Source organism: Erinaceus europaeus, chromosome 17 (assembly GCF_950295315.1).
Source record: "Erinaceus europaeus chromosome 17, mEriEur2.1, whole genome shotgun sequence".
In the NCBI taxonomy this organism is placed as follows: Eukaryota; Metazoa; Chordata; class Mammalia; order Eulipotyphla; family Erinaceidae; genus Erinaceus; species Erinaceus europaeus.
The window spans coordinates 16,793,055-16,808,330 of record NC_080178.1 but is presented as its reverse complement, the minus strand read 5'-3'; the positions used below and the strand labels follow the sequence as shown (position 1 = coordinate 16,808,330).

At 50.9% G+C, this 15,276-nt stretch overlaps 1 protein-coding gene across 6 annotated transcripts in view; it reads left to right on the top strand.

The window, feature by feature from the left end:
• Nucleotides 1-15,276, top strand: part of PRDM11 (PR/SET domain 11) — a 90,401-nt gene that overhangs the window by 18,467 nt on the left and 56,658 nt on the right. For 3 of the 6 annotated variants that reach the window (XM_060176548.1, XM_060176545.1, XM_060176549.1), the window contains exons 2-4: nt 12,894-13,018; nt 13,318-13,421; nt 14,056-14,318. In XM_060176548.1, the coding sequence (XP_060032531.1) occupies nt 12,894-13,018; nt 13,318-13,421; nt 14,056-14,318 (492 nt within the window). Of the gene's footprint in view, nt 1-6,506; nt 6,604-11,433; nt 11,499-11,805; nt 12,330-12,893; nt 13,019-13,317; nt 13,422-14,055; nt 14,319-15,276 lie in introns of those variants that run through there. The other 3 variants (XM_060176547.1, XM_060176546.1, XM_007519100.3) reach the window with 3 other exon arrangements.

Below are 15,276 nucleotides of genomic sequence, written 5' to 3'. Positions count from 1 at the left end.
TCCACAGGTCATTTCTCACTTGGGGGGTTGTACAGAAGGGACAGTGGAGGCAAGGAGAATCTGGTTGACTGAGGACCAGGTTGGAGCTCTGCTTTAGTGCCCTCCCTGGAGCCGTGTGTGTGTGTGTGTGTGTGTGTGTGTGTGTGTGTGTGTGCGTGTGTGTGCACGCGCTGTCATTTATTTAACCAGCCTCCAGATGGGCATGTTGGGTGTTTCTAGTCTCTCTTGATTTCTGACAGCACTATAAAATAATCTTACACATGAGTCACAGAGGAATTCCTACATGCAGAAGTGCAGGATTGAAAACCCTGTGCGTTTTTTTAATCATTTGTTTTCCCTTTTGTTGCCCTTTTTTATTATTGTTATTGTTGTTGATGTTGTCGTTATTGGATAGTAGAGAAATGGAGACAGGAGGGGAAGACAGAGGGGGAGAGAAAGATAGACACCTACAGACCTGCTTCACAGCCTGTGAAACGACTCCCCTGCAGGTGGGGAGCCAAGGCTGGCTCAAATCAGGATCCTTAAGCCTGTCCTTGAGCTTCGTGCCATGTGTGCTTAACCATCTGTGCTACCGCCCCACTCCCAACCCTGTGCATTTCTGAAAGGCTCTCGATGCCAAACTGCTTTGGCGTCCTGGTACATGATTATGGAAAAGGACTTTGGTTGAGGTAAAAGTTTTGCAGATACTGATCATGAAGGGATGAGAACTTTTACCCATGTGTCAACAACTGTACTATAAGCCATTCAACCCCCGCCCCAAATAGAAGGGGGGGAAATGACATTTGCATAGATTGGAGGATGCCCAGGGTTTTAGGAGCCGCTTACCAGACTGTGACTCCTGATCCCCCTGTCACGCACACACCTTTCCTCTGCCCCGATGTGCTAGCTTCATACCAAGGGGCTTCCTGCTAGGGGTCATGTGCAGGACACAGCTACCCTTTGCAACACTGTCTGTGTCAGGAAATAAAGTCCCATCCTGCCCTTAGATGAGCCCGTGAGGGCTGAGTGTCTGACCTCAGAGAGGCATGCCAGGTTCACCAGTTAAAGAGCAGATTCTCGATGTAGCCCATACTCAGGGAGGAGAGGGGCAATGCCACAGGTGGCTTTGATCTCTTGCAGGCCCACTCCTGATGCTGACAGAGCCTCCTGGCCTCCTGCATCTCATCACCACAGCCTTCCTTGTGAGGCAGTGCCTGCTTCATTGCTTCATTGCTTCATTGCTTCATTGCTTGATTGCTTCATTGCTTCCCATGGGGAAGAAGGGAGAGGGTGAGCTACCTGGGAGAAACCAATACATTCCAAATGCACGCCTGGCACCTACCTTCTTCACTCTGCACTCACGAGTCCTAACACCGCTCCTTTCTGTTTCTCCTGGAATTCTTCGTTCCATGGAGTGAACATAGTACCATGAGTGAGTACTCTGGGGGCCCAGCTTGGAGGAGCACTGCTGATGATCTGAAAAGCCAGACAGATGAAGGCCTGAAACCTCAGCTGCTGTGACCCCGGCAGGAGCCTCAGCTGGCTATACCCCAGATTCTCCAGCTGCAAAATCACAGGCTGGATGGGACTGGAGCCCCCCACGTGGGAGTTCCTTACCCACAGGGTCCTTGAAAACATTTTTTTTTATTCTTTGCTTTATTGTTAACACATGCATAGAGGAACGTCCACACCACTCAATGTATTTTCACAAGCTCAGCATGCCCATGGGTCCAGCACCCAGATCAAGAAATAGAGCACCTAAAGGCTAGAGTGCTGGATTTACAGGCAGGGGTTCTGAGTTCGATCTCCAGCATCAAATGTCCTCCAGTGACACTGTGTTTATTTTTCTGTCTCTCTCACTGGATAAATATTTAAAAGTCCTCTCTCTCATTGAATAAATAAATCATGAAGAAAGAGAAAGAAATAGAGCCCCTTTCTAGGTATTCCCAGGGATAACCACCAACTTGGCAATGATTTTGCCCATTTTTAGCAAACCTTTATATAAATCAAACCACACAGTACATATTCCTGAGAGTCCTGTTTCTTTTCTTGGCATCCTGATTCCTCCATTCAATAGCATGAAGATGTAGTTCTTTCATTCTCCTTCCTGCATGGTGTCCTACCCACCTAGTTCTTGATAAAACATAAGGAAGCTTCAAAGATATGGTAGTGGTCTCTGCAGTCAACAGGGCAAGTGAAAAAAGCTGCAGGATTTCTTTCCTCTTGCTCAGAAAGAGAGCAGATCACCAGTATGTTAAGCCTGGATGCCACAAGAGTAGGGGGACAAATGAGGAGAATGAATGAGTTCTTGCACAGGGCACATGGTCGGTCTGAGACACAAGTCTTTCCAAATGGAAATCAGAAAGACAAAACACAGGTGCAGGGAAGAAATATTGGAGCTCTTATCCATCCAGTGACTGACTCATTCATTCATTCATTCATTCATTCATTCATTCAATACGCATGGAGTAAGTCTTATATGCCTGGCATTCAATATCTGGAGCCTTTTTTCTTTTTCTTTTCTTTTCTTCTTTTTCTTTTTCTTTTTTACATCTGGAGCCTTCTTGTCCTCCCAGCTAATCAGTGGGTTCTCAGCGTCTCATGCCAAATGGGAGAGATGGAAGGAGCTTGGATATAAATGTCTCTAGAAATTTCTCTTCTTTTTTTTTCCTTTCCTTTCTTTTCTTTTCTTTTTGATATTTCTTAATTTGGATAGGGACAGAGAGAAATTGAGATGGAAGGGGGCCAGCTGTGGTATACTGGGTTAAGCGCACATAGTACAAAGCACAAGGATCCATGCAAGGATCCTAGTTCGAGCCCCTGGCTCCCCACCTGCAGGGGGTTGCTTCACAAGTAGTGAAGCGGGTCTGCAGGTGTCTATCTTTCTCTCCCCCTCTCTATCTTCCCCTCCTCTTTCAGTTTCTCTCTGTCCTATCCAATAAAATGGGGACAAAATGGCCTCCAGGAGCAGAGTACCAGTACTGAGCCCCAGAAATAACCCTGGAGGCAAAAAAAAATTTCTAAATAGGCAGACTGCTTCCTGCCCGCCTCCCTTTGTCCTGGTGTGCTCTCTCTTTAGGTGGCCTCTCTGCTCACCTGTAGCTTTTGTTCACTGCCAGCCAAGCCCACACTCTGGCCAGAGTCCCTACCTTTCCCTTTCCTTTACTCTGTACATCCTCTACCAATGAAATTTGACTTTTTCTCATTTCTGGAGATCAAGTTCACACTCTAACTTTTGGTGTGTGCCTTTGCTCAATAAATCGATAGTCTTTGCTGGAGGTGGAGGGCAGTGTCTTAAGCGGGTGTTAGAGAGATAAAGCACCTGGTAGGCACCGTATAGAAGTGCCACAGCCCCCCAGGGAAACACAGGTGCTGTGGTGTAACTTCCTTCCTTCCTTCCTCTCTCTCTAGCTCTCTCTCAACATCCTTTCCAGAGAGGGGTAGGGAAATCATCCATGTGTGAGGCACCAGGGATGCAAAAAAAAAAAAAAAGGCGGAGGGACAGGCAGTGTACACCTGGTTAAGAGCACACACTATAGGATACAAGGGCCTGTGTTCAGTCCTCTGGTCCCCACCTGCAGGGGGAAAGCTTCACAAGTGGTGAAGCAGGCTGCAGGTATTTCTGTCTCTCTCTTTATCACCCCCTCTCAATTTCTCTCTGTTTCTCCAATAATAATTAAAACTTAAAAAAGAAAATAAAAGTGTTTTTTGGGGGGGGGTCAGGCAATAGTGCAGCAGGTTAAGCAATGGCACGAAGCACAAGGACCAGAGTAAGGATCCCGGTTTGAATCCCCGGCTCCCCACCAGCAGGGGAGTCGCTTTACAAGCCGTGAAGAAGGTCTGCAGGTGTCTATCTTTCTCTCCCCCTTTGTCTTCCCCCTCCTCTCTCAATTTCTCTCTGTCCTATCCAACAACAACAACAGCTATAACAATAATAATAAAACAACAAGGGCAACCAAAGGGGAAAAAATAGCCTCCAGGAATAGTGAATTTGTGGTGCAGGCACCGACAGCCAGCAATAAGCCTGGCAAAAAAGAAGTGTGTTCTTAGGTGATCGTTTCTTTTCTCCCTGTTCATTAAGTATGAAATCAAGGCAGGGGGACTATAGCATAATAGTTAAGTAAACATACTCTCATGCCTGAGGCACCAAGGTCCCAGGTTCAATCCTAGGACCATCTAGTTTTTGCCATAAACTAGAACTGAGTAGGGCTCCGGTAAACAAAACAGAACAAAACAAACAAACAAAAAAGAAATCAAGAACTTTGCCATCTGACAGAGAGAAACCATAGCTTCTCTCCCACCACCCCCATCTCTCTCTTTACCTTACTCTCCTCAGTTTCTACCTTTATTAAAAATGATAGCCACTGGGAACAGTGAAGCTCCAGCAGAAATTCTGGAGGAGGTGGGGGGAGGGGCATCAAGAACTCTCTTTAGTCCGTCTCTCAGCTCATCAGTGGTGATACCCCAGAACTTATCCTATGTGCACGCAAATCTATATGGTTCCCTACCTGCTGAATGCACTTACTTTGCTTTCTTTAAAAAAATATTCACTTTTAGGCTGGCAAGCTAACTCTCTAGAGAAAGTGTCTGCTTTGCCATGGTGTGAGGTGAGTCCCAGTTCGAGTCCCTGGTCTCCACAGCACTAAGGGAAGCTTCAGTGTAATGTTTTTGTTAGTTTGTTTTTGTTTTTCTCTATCTGAAAAAAAGTCAGCCCAGAGTAATGAAGCCCATGAGATGACCAAAACAACAAACAAAACCTGTGAGAAAATGCATTTTTAGAGCAGTTTAAGATTAACAGCAAAAGCTGAGTAGAAAATACAATCCCCATGTACCCCCAGCTCTCCTTGTCCCCCAAGACCTCCCCTACTTGGGACGTCCCTCATCACAACTCATAATCTACATGGAGGTCCACTCTAGGGCATGTACAGCCTATGGTTTGGACAAATGTCTCATGTCACATACTTGCTATTATAGTATCACACAGAGTAATGCCACTGCCCTAGAAAGTCCATTCCTGCTGCCCCCCACCCCCGACAATGCCCAGCATCTCTTACTATCTCCAGAGTTTTGTCCATTCCAGAATATCTCATGTTTAGAATCATACTCTAAGAGGCTTTTTCCAATTGGCTGAATTCCCGCCCCCCCCTTCTTTCCCTTTAAATAAAGGCACGGAGTCTGTATTTCTATATGCTTTGAAAGCATTGCTAATTGCTGTCTAATATTTTAGTTGTGAACTATTAATTTCCCTCCTGTCTTCAAGGTTTGAGTGGCTCCATGTTTTAGGGTTCTTAAGGAGAGTGTTGTGGGTAAACCTTTGTACACAACTTAATTACGTCCCTTGGATAAATTCCTAGCTGTGGGATCACGCCTCCAAAGGGTTTGCTCATTTCAGAGCCTTTAATATGTGCTGCCAAATCACCCTCTGGAAATTTTACACCAATTTAGTTCCTGTCAGCAGGGTACGTGTGGTCTTCTCTCCCACTTTTGCCAGCACTGAATGTTATCAGGATTTTCCATCTTTGCCAACTAACCAGAGGAGAAGTGATATTGATTGGTTTTAATTTGTATTAATTTGGGTATTCAAGTGTTGTGGTTTTGCATAAACTCTTTGCCATGTTTTCTCCAGGGGTGAGCTTCTTTGCAGTGAACGTTTGCTAGAACTGTTTCTCTCCTAATAGCATTAACTGCTTATGAAGGTCCTTTATATGTTTAAATAAATAATTAAATAAATAAATAAATGTTACATCTGCATGCCCACCTGCTGTCTGTTATATTCCCTTGTTTTTTGTTTGTTTGTTTTCTTTTCCACCAGCGCAGTGCTCAGATCTGGCTTAAGTTGGTGTGGGGGATTGAACCTTGGACTTTGGGACCTCAGGCATGAAAATCATTTTGCATAATCACCGTGACCAAGATGGGAACAGTTAATTCATTTTCTCGGGCTTACATAGCTCCTGAGTGGCAGTAATAAGATTGGTCTATTAACCAAGGGTGACATGCAGCTTCTGTAAACTCTCTCCATTATTAATAAGTGTATCTTTTGCTTAGCACAGAAATAGCCAGGTACACATGTAAATCTGTCCTCCGTACAAGTTAGAGTCTTAGATTTATTCTCTCATTAGGCGATGCTTGCTAGACATATATATTCCACAGCTCCTTGCAATAATTCCATGCTCTCCTTCCAAACTCAAGAGTTATCATTAAGAACCATTAACAAGGAGCCTGGATGGTGGTGTAGCTGGTAAAATGCACACATTATCATGTTCAAGAAGTCAAGTTCAAGCCCCTGGTCCCCACTTGCAGGAGAAAGCTTCATGAGTGGTAAAACTACAGGTGTCTTTTCCTCTCCCTTTCTCTGTTCCCTCTCAATTCCTATGTTTCTATATATATTTTAAAAAATTAAATGAGAATAACGCTTCCAGGAGCAGTGGATTCACTGTGCAGGCACCCAACCCCAGCAATAATCCTGGTGTCTGTCAATAAAAATAAAATAAAGAACCAGTAGTGAGACCTTTTATTTTTTTTTTCAGGAAGGGGAAATTGGGACTCTTGGAGATTGCTAAGCCTCCTAAGGATGTTTCCAGAACAAGCATTGCTGAAACTCAGGGTTCGGAATTCCCAAGCCAGGTCTGTGTGTGCCTTGGCCCAGCCTGTCACCTCCTGTCCCTTTGTTATCGGAAGGGACAGTAGAGGATGCTGTGGTGGTGGGACCCAAGCAGACTCTTAGACTCTCATGGTGCCAGCCTCTGGGGACACTGAGTGGGCACAGGCTTCTGGCCACATTGGCTGCCGGGCATTCCAGTCCCCTGGCAGCAAGCCAGGGGTGAAAACAGAGCCGGGGCTCCTGAGCTGTTTCCTGTCCCCTCCCCTCGGGCTCATCTCTGCATGTGCAGACTCAGAGGAGCCGGCCCAGAGGGAGCCCTGAGCTAGGCAAGTGGGCCCTGAATGGCCTGCAGAAAGCACTGTGCAGCATCACAGTGCCAGCTGGTCAGACCCAGTGCAGGATGCCTCTTTTTCCCTCCCTACTCAGTCCTTTCATTCATAGACAAATATCATGTAAGATTCTGAGTGTCCTAGTAGTTCTGTAGAAAGAACCCAACTGTACAGCCTGGGAATAGGTGTCAGATAATGTGCAGTGTCTAATCCATCCATCCAGTTTCCCTTTTAGCTTTTGCTGCCAGGGACCTCATCACGGAGATGAAAATTAACTCACTCACTGTCTTCACGGGAGAGTCTGTCATCCAGAACTCATCACTGCCAGCCTTGACTGCTGTCATGCTTTCTCCATGAGGCTCTGGCCATCTGGTGGACACGTATTTGTGCTGTGAATCATGGCAATTTTTTTTTTCTGTGAATGTAAATGAAACGTGAGATAAGAAAGGATGTGGCCCAGAAACATCTCTTCTTTGAGATACAGCAAATGCCTCTCTCACAGATGTCTTTCTTTCTTTCTTTTTTTTCTTCCTTCTTCTCCTCTTCCTCCTCCTCCTCCTCCTTCTTCTTCTTTCTGAGACCATTGAAATGTCTCTGTCCCTCTCTTTCTCTTTCTCAGTGTCTCTTTCTTGCTCTGCATTCTTTGCCTGCCTCTTCTCTTCTTCCTCTCCCTCCAATTAATTAATTAATTTCTGCCACCATGGTTATTACTGGGGTTCAATAGCTTGTACACTAAGCCACTGCTGCTGTTTTTTCCCTTTTTTTTTCTTTATTTGATAAGACAGAGAGAAATTGAGAGAGGAAAGAGAGAGATAAAGATAGAGAGAGACACCTGCTGTACTTGCTTCACCACTCTTGAAGCTTCCCCTTCCTGCAGGTCTGGGGAGGGGGTGTTATGAACCTGGGTCCTTGTTCATGGTAACATGAGCTTAACCAAGTGTGCCACTGCCCCACCCCCTTTTAAAATCTATTTTAAGATGTATTTGTTTATTAATGAGAGGGGGAGAAAGAACCAGGGTATCACTCTGGCACATATGATGCTGGGGATCAAACTTGGGACTTTCAGGCTTGAGAGCCCAATGCTTTATCCACTGCGCTGCCTCCCAGGCCACCCCCTGCAGCCTTTATTCTCTTGCTGTTGTCTTTTTCCTTCCTTCTCCCTTCCCTCTGTCTCTACCCTCTATGCCTGGGCTCCTCTACTGTCCTCTCCCATCCCCCACCCCCTCTAACCCCCCTACTCAACACTCCGCCCCCTTCCCTTGGCAGCCAGTTCAATGTTAATATCCCCACGAGCTGTAGCAATTGCCCTTTTCCAAGGCCTTGACCCAGCTCCTATCTAATTTCTTCCTCCTGAGGCCATCCTGCTTCCATTTTTCCAAGGAAGACACTAGGCCTAGAGCATTCACATGCCCCATGTGTGCAGAGCCTGGCCTAGAGCCGGCTCCCATTTCAGGTTCATACCACTCACTGCACAGCCTCTTGTGCCAGCTTCATCTGCCTTTGCCATCCCCTTGCTGGGTAGAGATTATTAGGAAAAAGCCCCATAGAGAAGAGTACCCCAAAGTAACATTCTGGCAGCCCACTGCCCCAGCCTGTCTCCCCTGACTCCTGAGGTCTCTTGGAGTTGAGAGTCTCTGTATGGTCAGCAGGACACATTCATGAGGGCGGTGAGTTAGGACAGGGGTCACTCTGTCATTCATTCATTTGGCAAATGTGTAAGGAGACCAGAGCACTATTTAGCTCTGGCTATTGGTGGAGCTGGGAATCAAACCTAAGGCCTCTTGTGCATGCCTTCTATGGCTAAGACCCCATCCCCAGCACTGCATGTTTGGAGCTTCTCTCTTTCATACAATCAATGAGCAATATAGTTTTAAAAGAGAGAGAGAGAGAGAGATTCATTCTTCTACCACAGCTTCTGGCTAACAGCTCCTGATATGAAATAGCTCAGCTTGGAAGGTTCCTGCTTTGCCATGTGCCAGACTCAGCTTCTGGCCCCTACAGATATACAATGTGGGCATGTCAGCACTGAGGGACGCTCCTGTGAGGTGCTGTGGAATCTTCCTCTCTTTATCTGTCTCTCTTTTCCAGTCTGAAAGAAGTCTCATCTAGAACCCTAAAAAAGCTTGATCACCAACTCCCAAAGCCTTAGAATTCTGAGGTGTAAGGTTCCAGATGCAACCATGATGCTAACCAGACTTCCCTGGACAGACAACCCCACCAATATGTCCTGGAACCCTGCTTCCCCAGAGCTCCACCCCACTGGGGAAAGAGAGAGACAGGCTGGGAGTATGGACCGACCTGTCAAAGCCCATGTTCAGCGGGGGAAGCAATTACTGAAGCCAGACCTTCCACCTTCTTCACCCTACAATGACCTTGGGTCCATACTCTCAGAGCGATAAAGAATAAAGAAGCTATCAGGGGAGGGGGTGGGATATGGAGTTCTGGTAGTGGGAATTGTGTGGAGTTGTACCCCTCTTATCTTATGGTTTTGTCACTGTTTCCTTTTTATAAATAAAAAATTAAAAATAAATTAATCTTTTTAGAAAAAAAAGAATCCTGAGGTGTAGTGTGAGATCCCAGTGTCTTTTGTCATGTTAATGACTGACCCCAGGCTGGCCCCAGTAGGTGTAGGCTGGCACTCCAGGAACCCTCCTTGTGATTGGAGGACTAGCATTTTCACCCCACCCTGACCTCTGGGGAAGGAAGGGCTCCAGGCTCCAGGCCACCTGTGGTCCCTGAGTGGGAACTTAAAGAAGGAAGCTCCCCCCACTTTAGACCCCAAAAGACAGGCTTCACAAGTGAAGATTTGAGGGGAGAGGTGTACCTCCGTTCCTCATCTTCCCACAGAACTTGCCCTGTGAATCATTCCCCTCTGACTTTGCCTGAGTTACTTTTATAATAAACCTGCTCTCCATTAAGTAGTGTTTCTTAGCAAATAAATTGAACCCCAGGAAGGAGATCAGGGGAACCACACTGATTGGTAGCCAGTGACTGAAATCACAGGGAACTGCTGGATTTGTCCTGGGTGTCCTCAACTGGAAGTGACTGGACCCCATGGTTTGTCAGAGGCACAGCCAGTGTGAAGAGGCCGGGGTGGAGAGGGAGGAGGGTTGCAGTGTGGTGGCCGGGGTCCTTAACCTGCCCATCTTATGCTGTCTCCAGGTGGTGTAGCCAGAAGTGAGCTGGAAATTCCCACACCCCGCTAGTATCTGAGCATTGCTTGTTGCTAGATGTGGTAAAGGGGGAGGAGAGACTACGAATCCACTGCTCCTGAAGGCTATTTTTTCCCTTTTGTTGCCCTTGTTTATCGTTGTTGTTGTTGTTGTTATTGTTGTTGTTGTCATCATTGCTGTCGTCGTTGTTGGATAGGACAGAGAGAAGTGGAGAGAGGAGGGGAAGACAGAGGGGGAGAGAAAGATAAACACCTGCAGACTTGCTTCACCGCCTGTGAAGCGACCCCCCTGCAGGTGGGGAACCGGGACTGGAACCAGGATCCTTATGCTAGTACGTGCGCTTTCCGCCATGTGCGCTTAACCCACTGTGCCCCCTTTCTTCCCTTTCACTTCACTCCTTCATGCCAGTGCACACACACAGGAACTACTGTAAGCTGTCATAGCAAAATGTCATAGATCAGGTGACTTCAGTTATGGGCAGTTCCTTCTCAAGGTTCTGGAGGCTGGGAAGTCTAAGTTCAAGGTGCTGATGAATTCTGTTCCTGGTGAGGATTTTTTGTTTGTCTTACACACTGGCTTCTGCTGCTGGCTATCCTCGTGTGCCCAGAACTCTGACTGCAGGGCTTCATCATCCCTGCAGAACTTTTTCAGAAAGACAGAAATAGAGAAGGGAAGATTCCACAGCTTCCCTCAGTGCAGTGGAGGCCAGACTCGAACCTAGGTTGCATTTTTGGGTAAGGTCTGTGTCTCTTCCTTTTATAAGGACACCAACTCTGGCTTAGCGCCCCACCCTTATGACCCCACAAAACAGGCTCTGTCTCCAAATGCAGTGACAGTGGGGGTGCGAGCGTTAGCACGGAAGGGAGAATGAACACAAACATTCAGTCCACAGCACCTGCCCAGGGTCACATAGCCCACCAGTGGGATTTGATCTCAGGCAGTGCTCTTAAGGAGGACACTTTTCTGCCTAAGCCTGTTGGTGTAACCGTCCTTGTCAATGAACACTGTGCCTCCAGGCAGGAGGTGCTCTTTCCCCACACCTAGCTACTGCACTAGGGGCCCGGGGGCAGCACCTGACCTCGAGGGACTTTATGGTCTGTGGTGCGAACAGACAGTAATCCAGGTTCTTTTGGAAGAGGACGGGACTAAGGTTCTGGCTGGAAGGGGAGCTGGATCTGAAACGTAATGTTGCTGGGGTGGGTAGAAAGTCCTGTTTCTAGTGTATTCAGATGCACCCCAAGTCCCAGTGTGCCTTCAGGAAGGGACTGTGTGACCCTGGGTAAGTCACTTGACTTTGTAGGGACCCAGGTCCCTGCCTCCATGACCCTTCACCCTGCCCCCTTGCGGCTAGGTGGGGCAGTGCCAGGAAAGGCGAGGCTGGCCGGGAGCCCAGATGGAACCCCCAGAGCTCACCAGGTACGCGGGCTGTGCAGGTGCGGAGGGGTGGGGGGCGAGCTCCCGGGTGCCCAGGCCGCTGCAGCTGGAGGGTGGGGTGGGAAGGTGCTCTAACTTTCCGCAGACCTGTCCCCCGCCAGGCCACCGGACCTGTGCACAGCCTTGCGGTGGGTGCTCTCTCCCGCCCCACCGCTCCCCGCCCGCGAAAGGGGGCTGAGCCCCGCGGGAGGGGCTGGAATTCCTCCCAGGCGGGGCCCCCTCCCGGCCGCCAGCCAACTGCGTGCCCCCGGGGCCGGCAAGAAGCCACATGCCCCCGCAAGGAATGCCGGGCTGGCGGGCGGGGGGCGGGCGCTGGGCAGGGCCGGGCGGGCGGGGAGCGCCCCGCCGGGAAGGTGGGTGAGAGGGGAGCGCGCCCCGCGCCCCTGCGCCCGCCCGGCCCGGCCCGGTCCTCGCACTTTCCCGCCGGCCGCGCGGACGGGACGGCCCGCTGCCCCGGGTACCGCGGCGAGGAACCCCAGCTCGGCCCGGACAGCCCGCGCCCCCTCCGCGCGCCCCCGGCCCGGCGCTCGGGGGAGGGGGCAGGCCGCCACGTCCCCCCGCACCCCTCCCCGCCGCCAGCGGCTCTGGGGCCCCGGTGGGGAGCAGGGGGCTGATTAGCCGAGGAGCAGGGGTGTGGCCAGCGGGGCCCCGGGTAGTGAGTCACACACGCCTGCTCGCCCAGTCCCAGTCCCGGGGCGAGCGCGGTCCCTGCCCGAGTCGCGCTGCCTGGCCCGAAGTGTCCTGGGGCTGGGCATGAGGACCCTGGGGTGCCGAGGGAGGGGCTGACGCCCAGCGCGGTGGTGGATGAGGGCGGTAAGCAGGGGGTTGGGGAGACCCCCCTAGAGAAAGTGGGGTGGGGTTTGGAGTCAGGGCTGGTCTGCAGGCCCCCACTGGGCCACCCCCCCCCCCCAGCCCAACCTGTACCTGCTCTGAGCTGGGCGAGCAGGCCTGGCTGCATTCCCTGGCCACCTCTAGGTGAGGGGCTGAGCCCCCCTTTGCCCCTCTGGGCTTGTATAGAGCCCTCCCTTGACTCCCCACCACCACTACCATAATTGAGTTTTGGGGGGAGCCGCCAATGGTTTCCACATGCCCTTGACCCCCTGGCTGCTCCCAGGCCTGCCTCTGGCCTGCAAGCTCCCTAGGGAACCCCATGGGGCTGGTGCCTCCAGCCGTCCCAGGACCAGTCCTGGATAGAAATGGCATTTCCTCTTGGCCAGGCTACAGCTGTTTTTGTTGCCTGTGTTCTCAAGCGCTTCCTCTGGGGATGGCAGGGAGGGTAACCAGACTCCACAGACCCCCTCCTGCTGGCCCTCTCCCCCACTCACCCCTCTTCCCCTTCTCTTTGATCCTTTTCCTGTGCTGCCCCCCACCCCCCAGGACAGAATGACTGAGAGCATGAAGGAGTGCCTGGCGCAGACCAAGCCGGTGGTGGGGGACATGGTGACGGTGGTGAAGACAGAGGTCTGCTCACCACTCCGAGACCAGGAGTATGGCCAGACCTGGTGAGGCCCGCCTGTGGGGACAAAGGGCAGGGGGGGGGGGCACTGGGCTGTTGGTATACTCTGGGGGAACATTCCCACCTCCTGGCCTATCTTTAGCTTGTTTGGGGGCAGTACAGTACCTGGGAGCAGAGGTGAGCAGATTGTAGAAAAACCCGCAGGAGACTTGGGCCCAGTTCTTAGGAGTCCCACCTTGCTATTTGCCTGCCCATGGCCTCCTGGCTGCATTTTCTGCATCCTCCCGCCAACCTCTGACTGTCCTGTGACACATGTGCTCTCTTCACTGGCCCCTGTGCGGGCAGCTCTAGGAGGCCAGACCCGGCAACCATGGAAGTGGAGCCCAAGAAGCTGAAGGGGAAGCGTGAGCTCATCGTGCCCAAAACCTTCCAGCAGGTGGACTTCTGGTGTAAGTGGAGTTTGGGGCTCTTTCACACGCATCATTTGGGAAAGCACACCTGCCTGCTCCGAACCAGACACAGGCTCGGCCCATACTTAATTCGCTATTACTGTCCCATTTTCCAGGTGAGGAGGCATGAGGCTTGGTGAGGGCTCAGTACCCCACCTTGAGCAATAGCACAGTGCCTTTCACACCCAGGCCCAATTGAATGCACCACTGAGCTCTTTCCTTTGCTTTTTCTTTTTTCTTTCTTTCTTTTTTTTTTTTTTTTGAACATTTATTTTATTTATGAGAGAGAGAACCAGAGCATCACTGTGGGACATGATGCATGTTGGGGACCAAAAGCAGAGCCTCTTGCTTGAGAGTCCAGTGCTTTCTCCCCTGTACCACCTCCTGGGGCCCTCTTCTGCTTTTTAGACATATATCACAGGGAGTGACTAGTTTCCTCGCCTGGCCTGTGGTGGATCTATCCCTTGAGCTCCCAGGGAGGAAGATGGGTTCCTGTCGCTGAGACCCCAGAGGCTGGGCTGGATGGAGTCAGGGTTAGCCTGGGTGTGTGTGGAGAAGTGTGTGTGTGTGTGTGTGTGTGTGTGTGTACTGCCTTCAACACCCAGGGTGCTTATCCCTCTTTCCACCCCTGCAGTCTGCGAGTCATGCCAGGAGTACTTCGTGGATGAGTGTCCAAAGCACGGCCCCCCGGTGTTTGTGTCGGACACCCCGGTGCCTGTGGGCATCCCCGACCGGGCAGCCCTCACCATCCCGCAAGGTGTGGAGGTGGTCAAGGAGGCCAGCGGCGAGAGCGACGTGCGTTGCATAAACGAGGTCATCCCCAAGGGCCATATCTTTGGCCCCTATGAGGGCCAGATTTCCACACAGGACAAGTCAGCTGGCTTCTTCTCCTGGCTGGTGAGTGTCCCCCTGGCTGATGTAGCGACAGCAGTACTGATGGAAGCTTGGAAGGGAACCAGCAGGGGGCGCCGTGTGCTGCGCCAGCCCCAGAGCTGTCTGCCTTTGCTCCCTCAGCAGTTGTGAAGGATGAATCATGTTGTCCCCCATGTCGCTGCTGAGTAACAGTGACGCTTGGTGGCTGAAGGCCATGCTAGGGAGTTGGGCTGGCAACAGCTAGCAGTATCGGTGGTGAGGCGATTGCTCATAAATCTGCTCGTGTGTGACTGGCCTGGCATCCGTGGCATTTGGGAGTGGTTTACCCAGGCCCTCCTGGGGAGGGGGTGACTTGGGGCTGGCAGCCTGGGGTGATGCCCAGTGCTGGACCTTCTGCAAGACAAGCCCGGACCCTGCCCCTCCAAAGTGTACTGTCTGGTGTGTGGGGAGGGGTAGGCACTCAACATATCCATGCATGTGTGCTATTTTGTTCTTTGCTGCTGAAGCAGGACTCTGGGACACTCTAGGAATAAGGGTGTTCATGGTGTTCAGGAATCGGGGGCCATCTCCTCTTTGCTGCCCAGTGTGACCTCAGGCGCGCCACTAACCCTTTCTGTGCCTGTTCTGTGCAAGCTGATGGTGCAGATGGAGTAGCCCAGGCTGTAAAGATTGGGATGCGCACTAAGGAGTAAGCATTCCATGGCCTTCACTCGGGCTTTCTGTCAGAAAAGCCCCGTGTGTGGCTTTTCCACTGTCACCACAGTGTGTATTGACAGCCTCAATCAGGAGAAGCAGAGAGGCAAAGAATAGCCTGGAGAGGGGAGGCAGGGCCCCGGCCATGCTGGTTTCCTAGGTCAGGACCCATGAGCCCCTCACCTGCAGCCCAGGAGAGCCAGGGAAGCTGTGGGAAGAGATGCCACTGGGCCAGAGTATAGGATGGAGGACCTGGACTCCTGCAGGAGACTGGGGCAGGGCTTCAAGT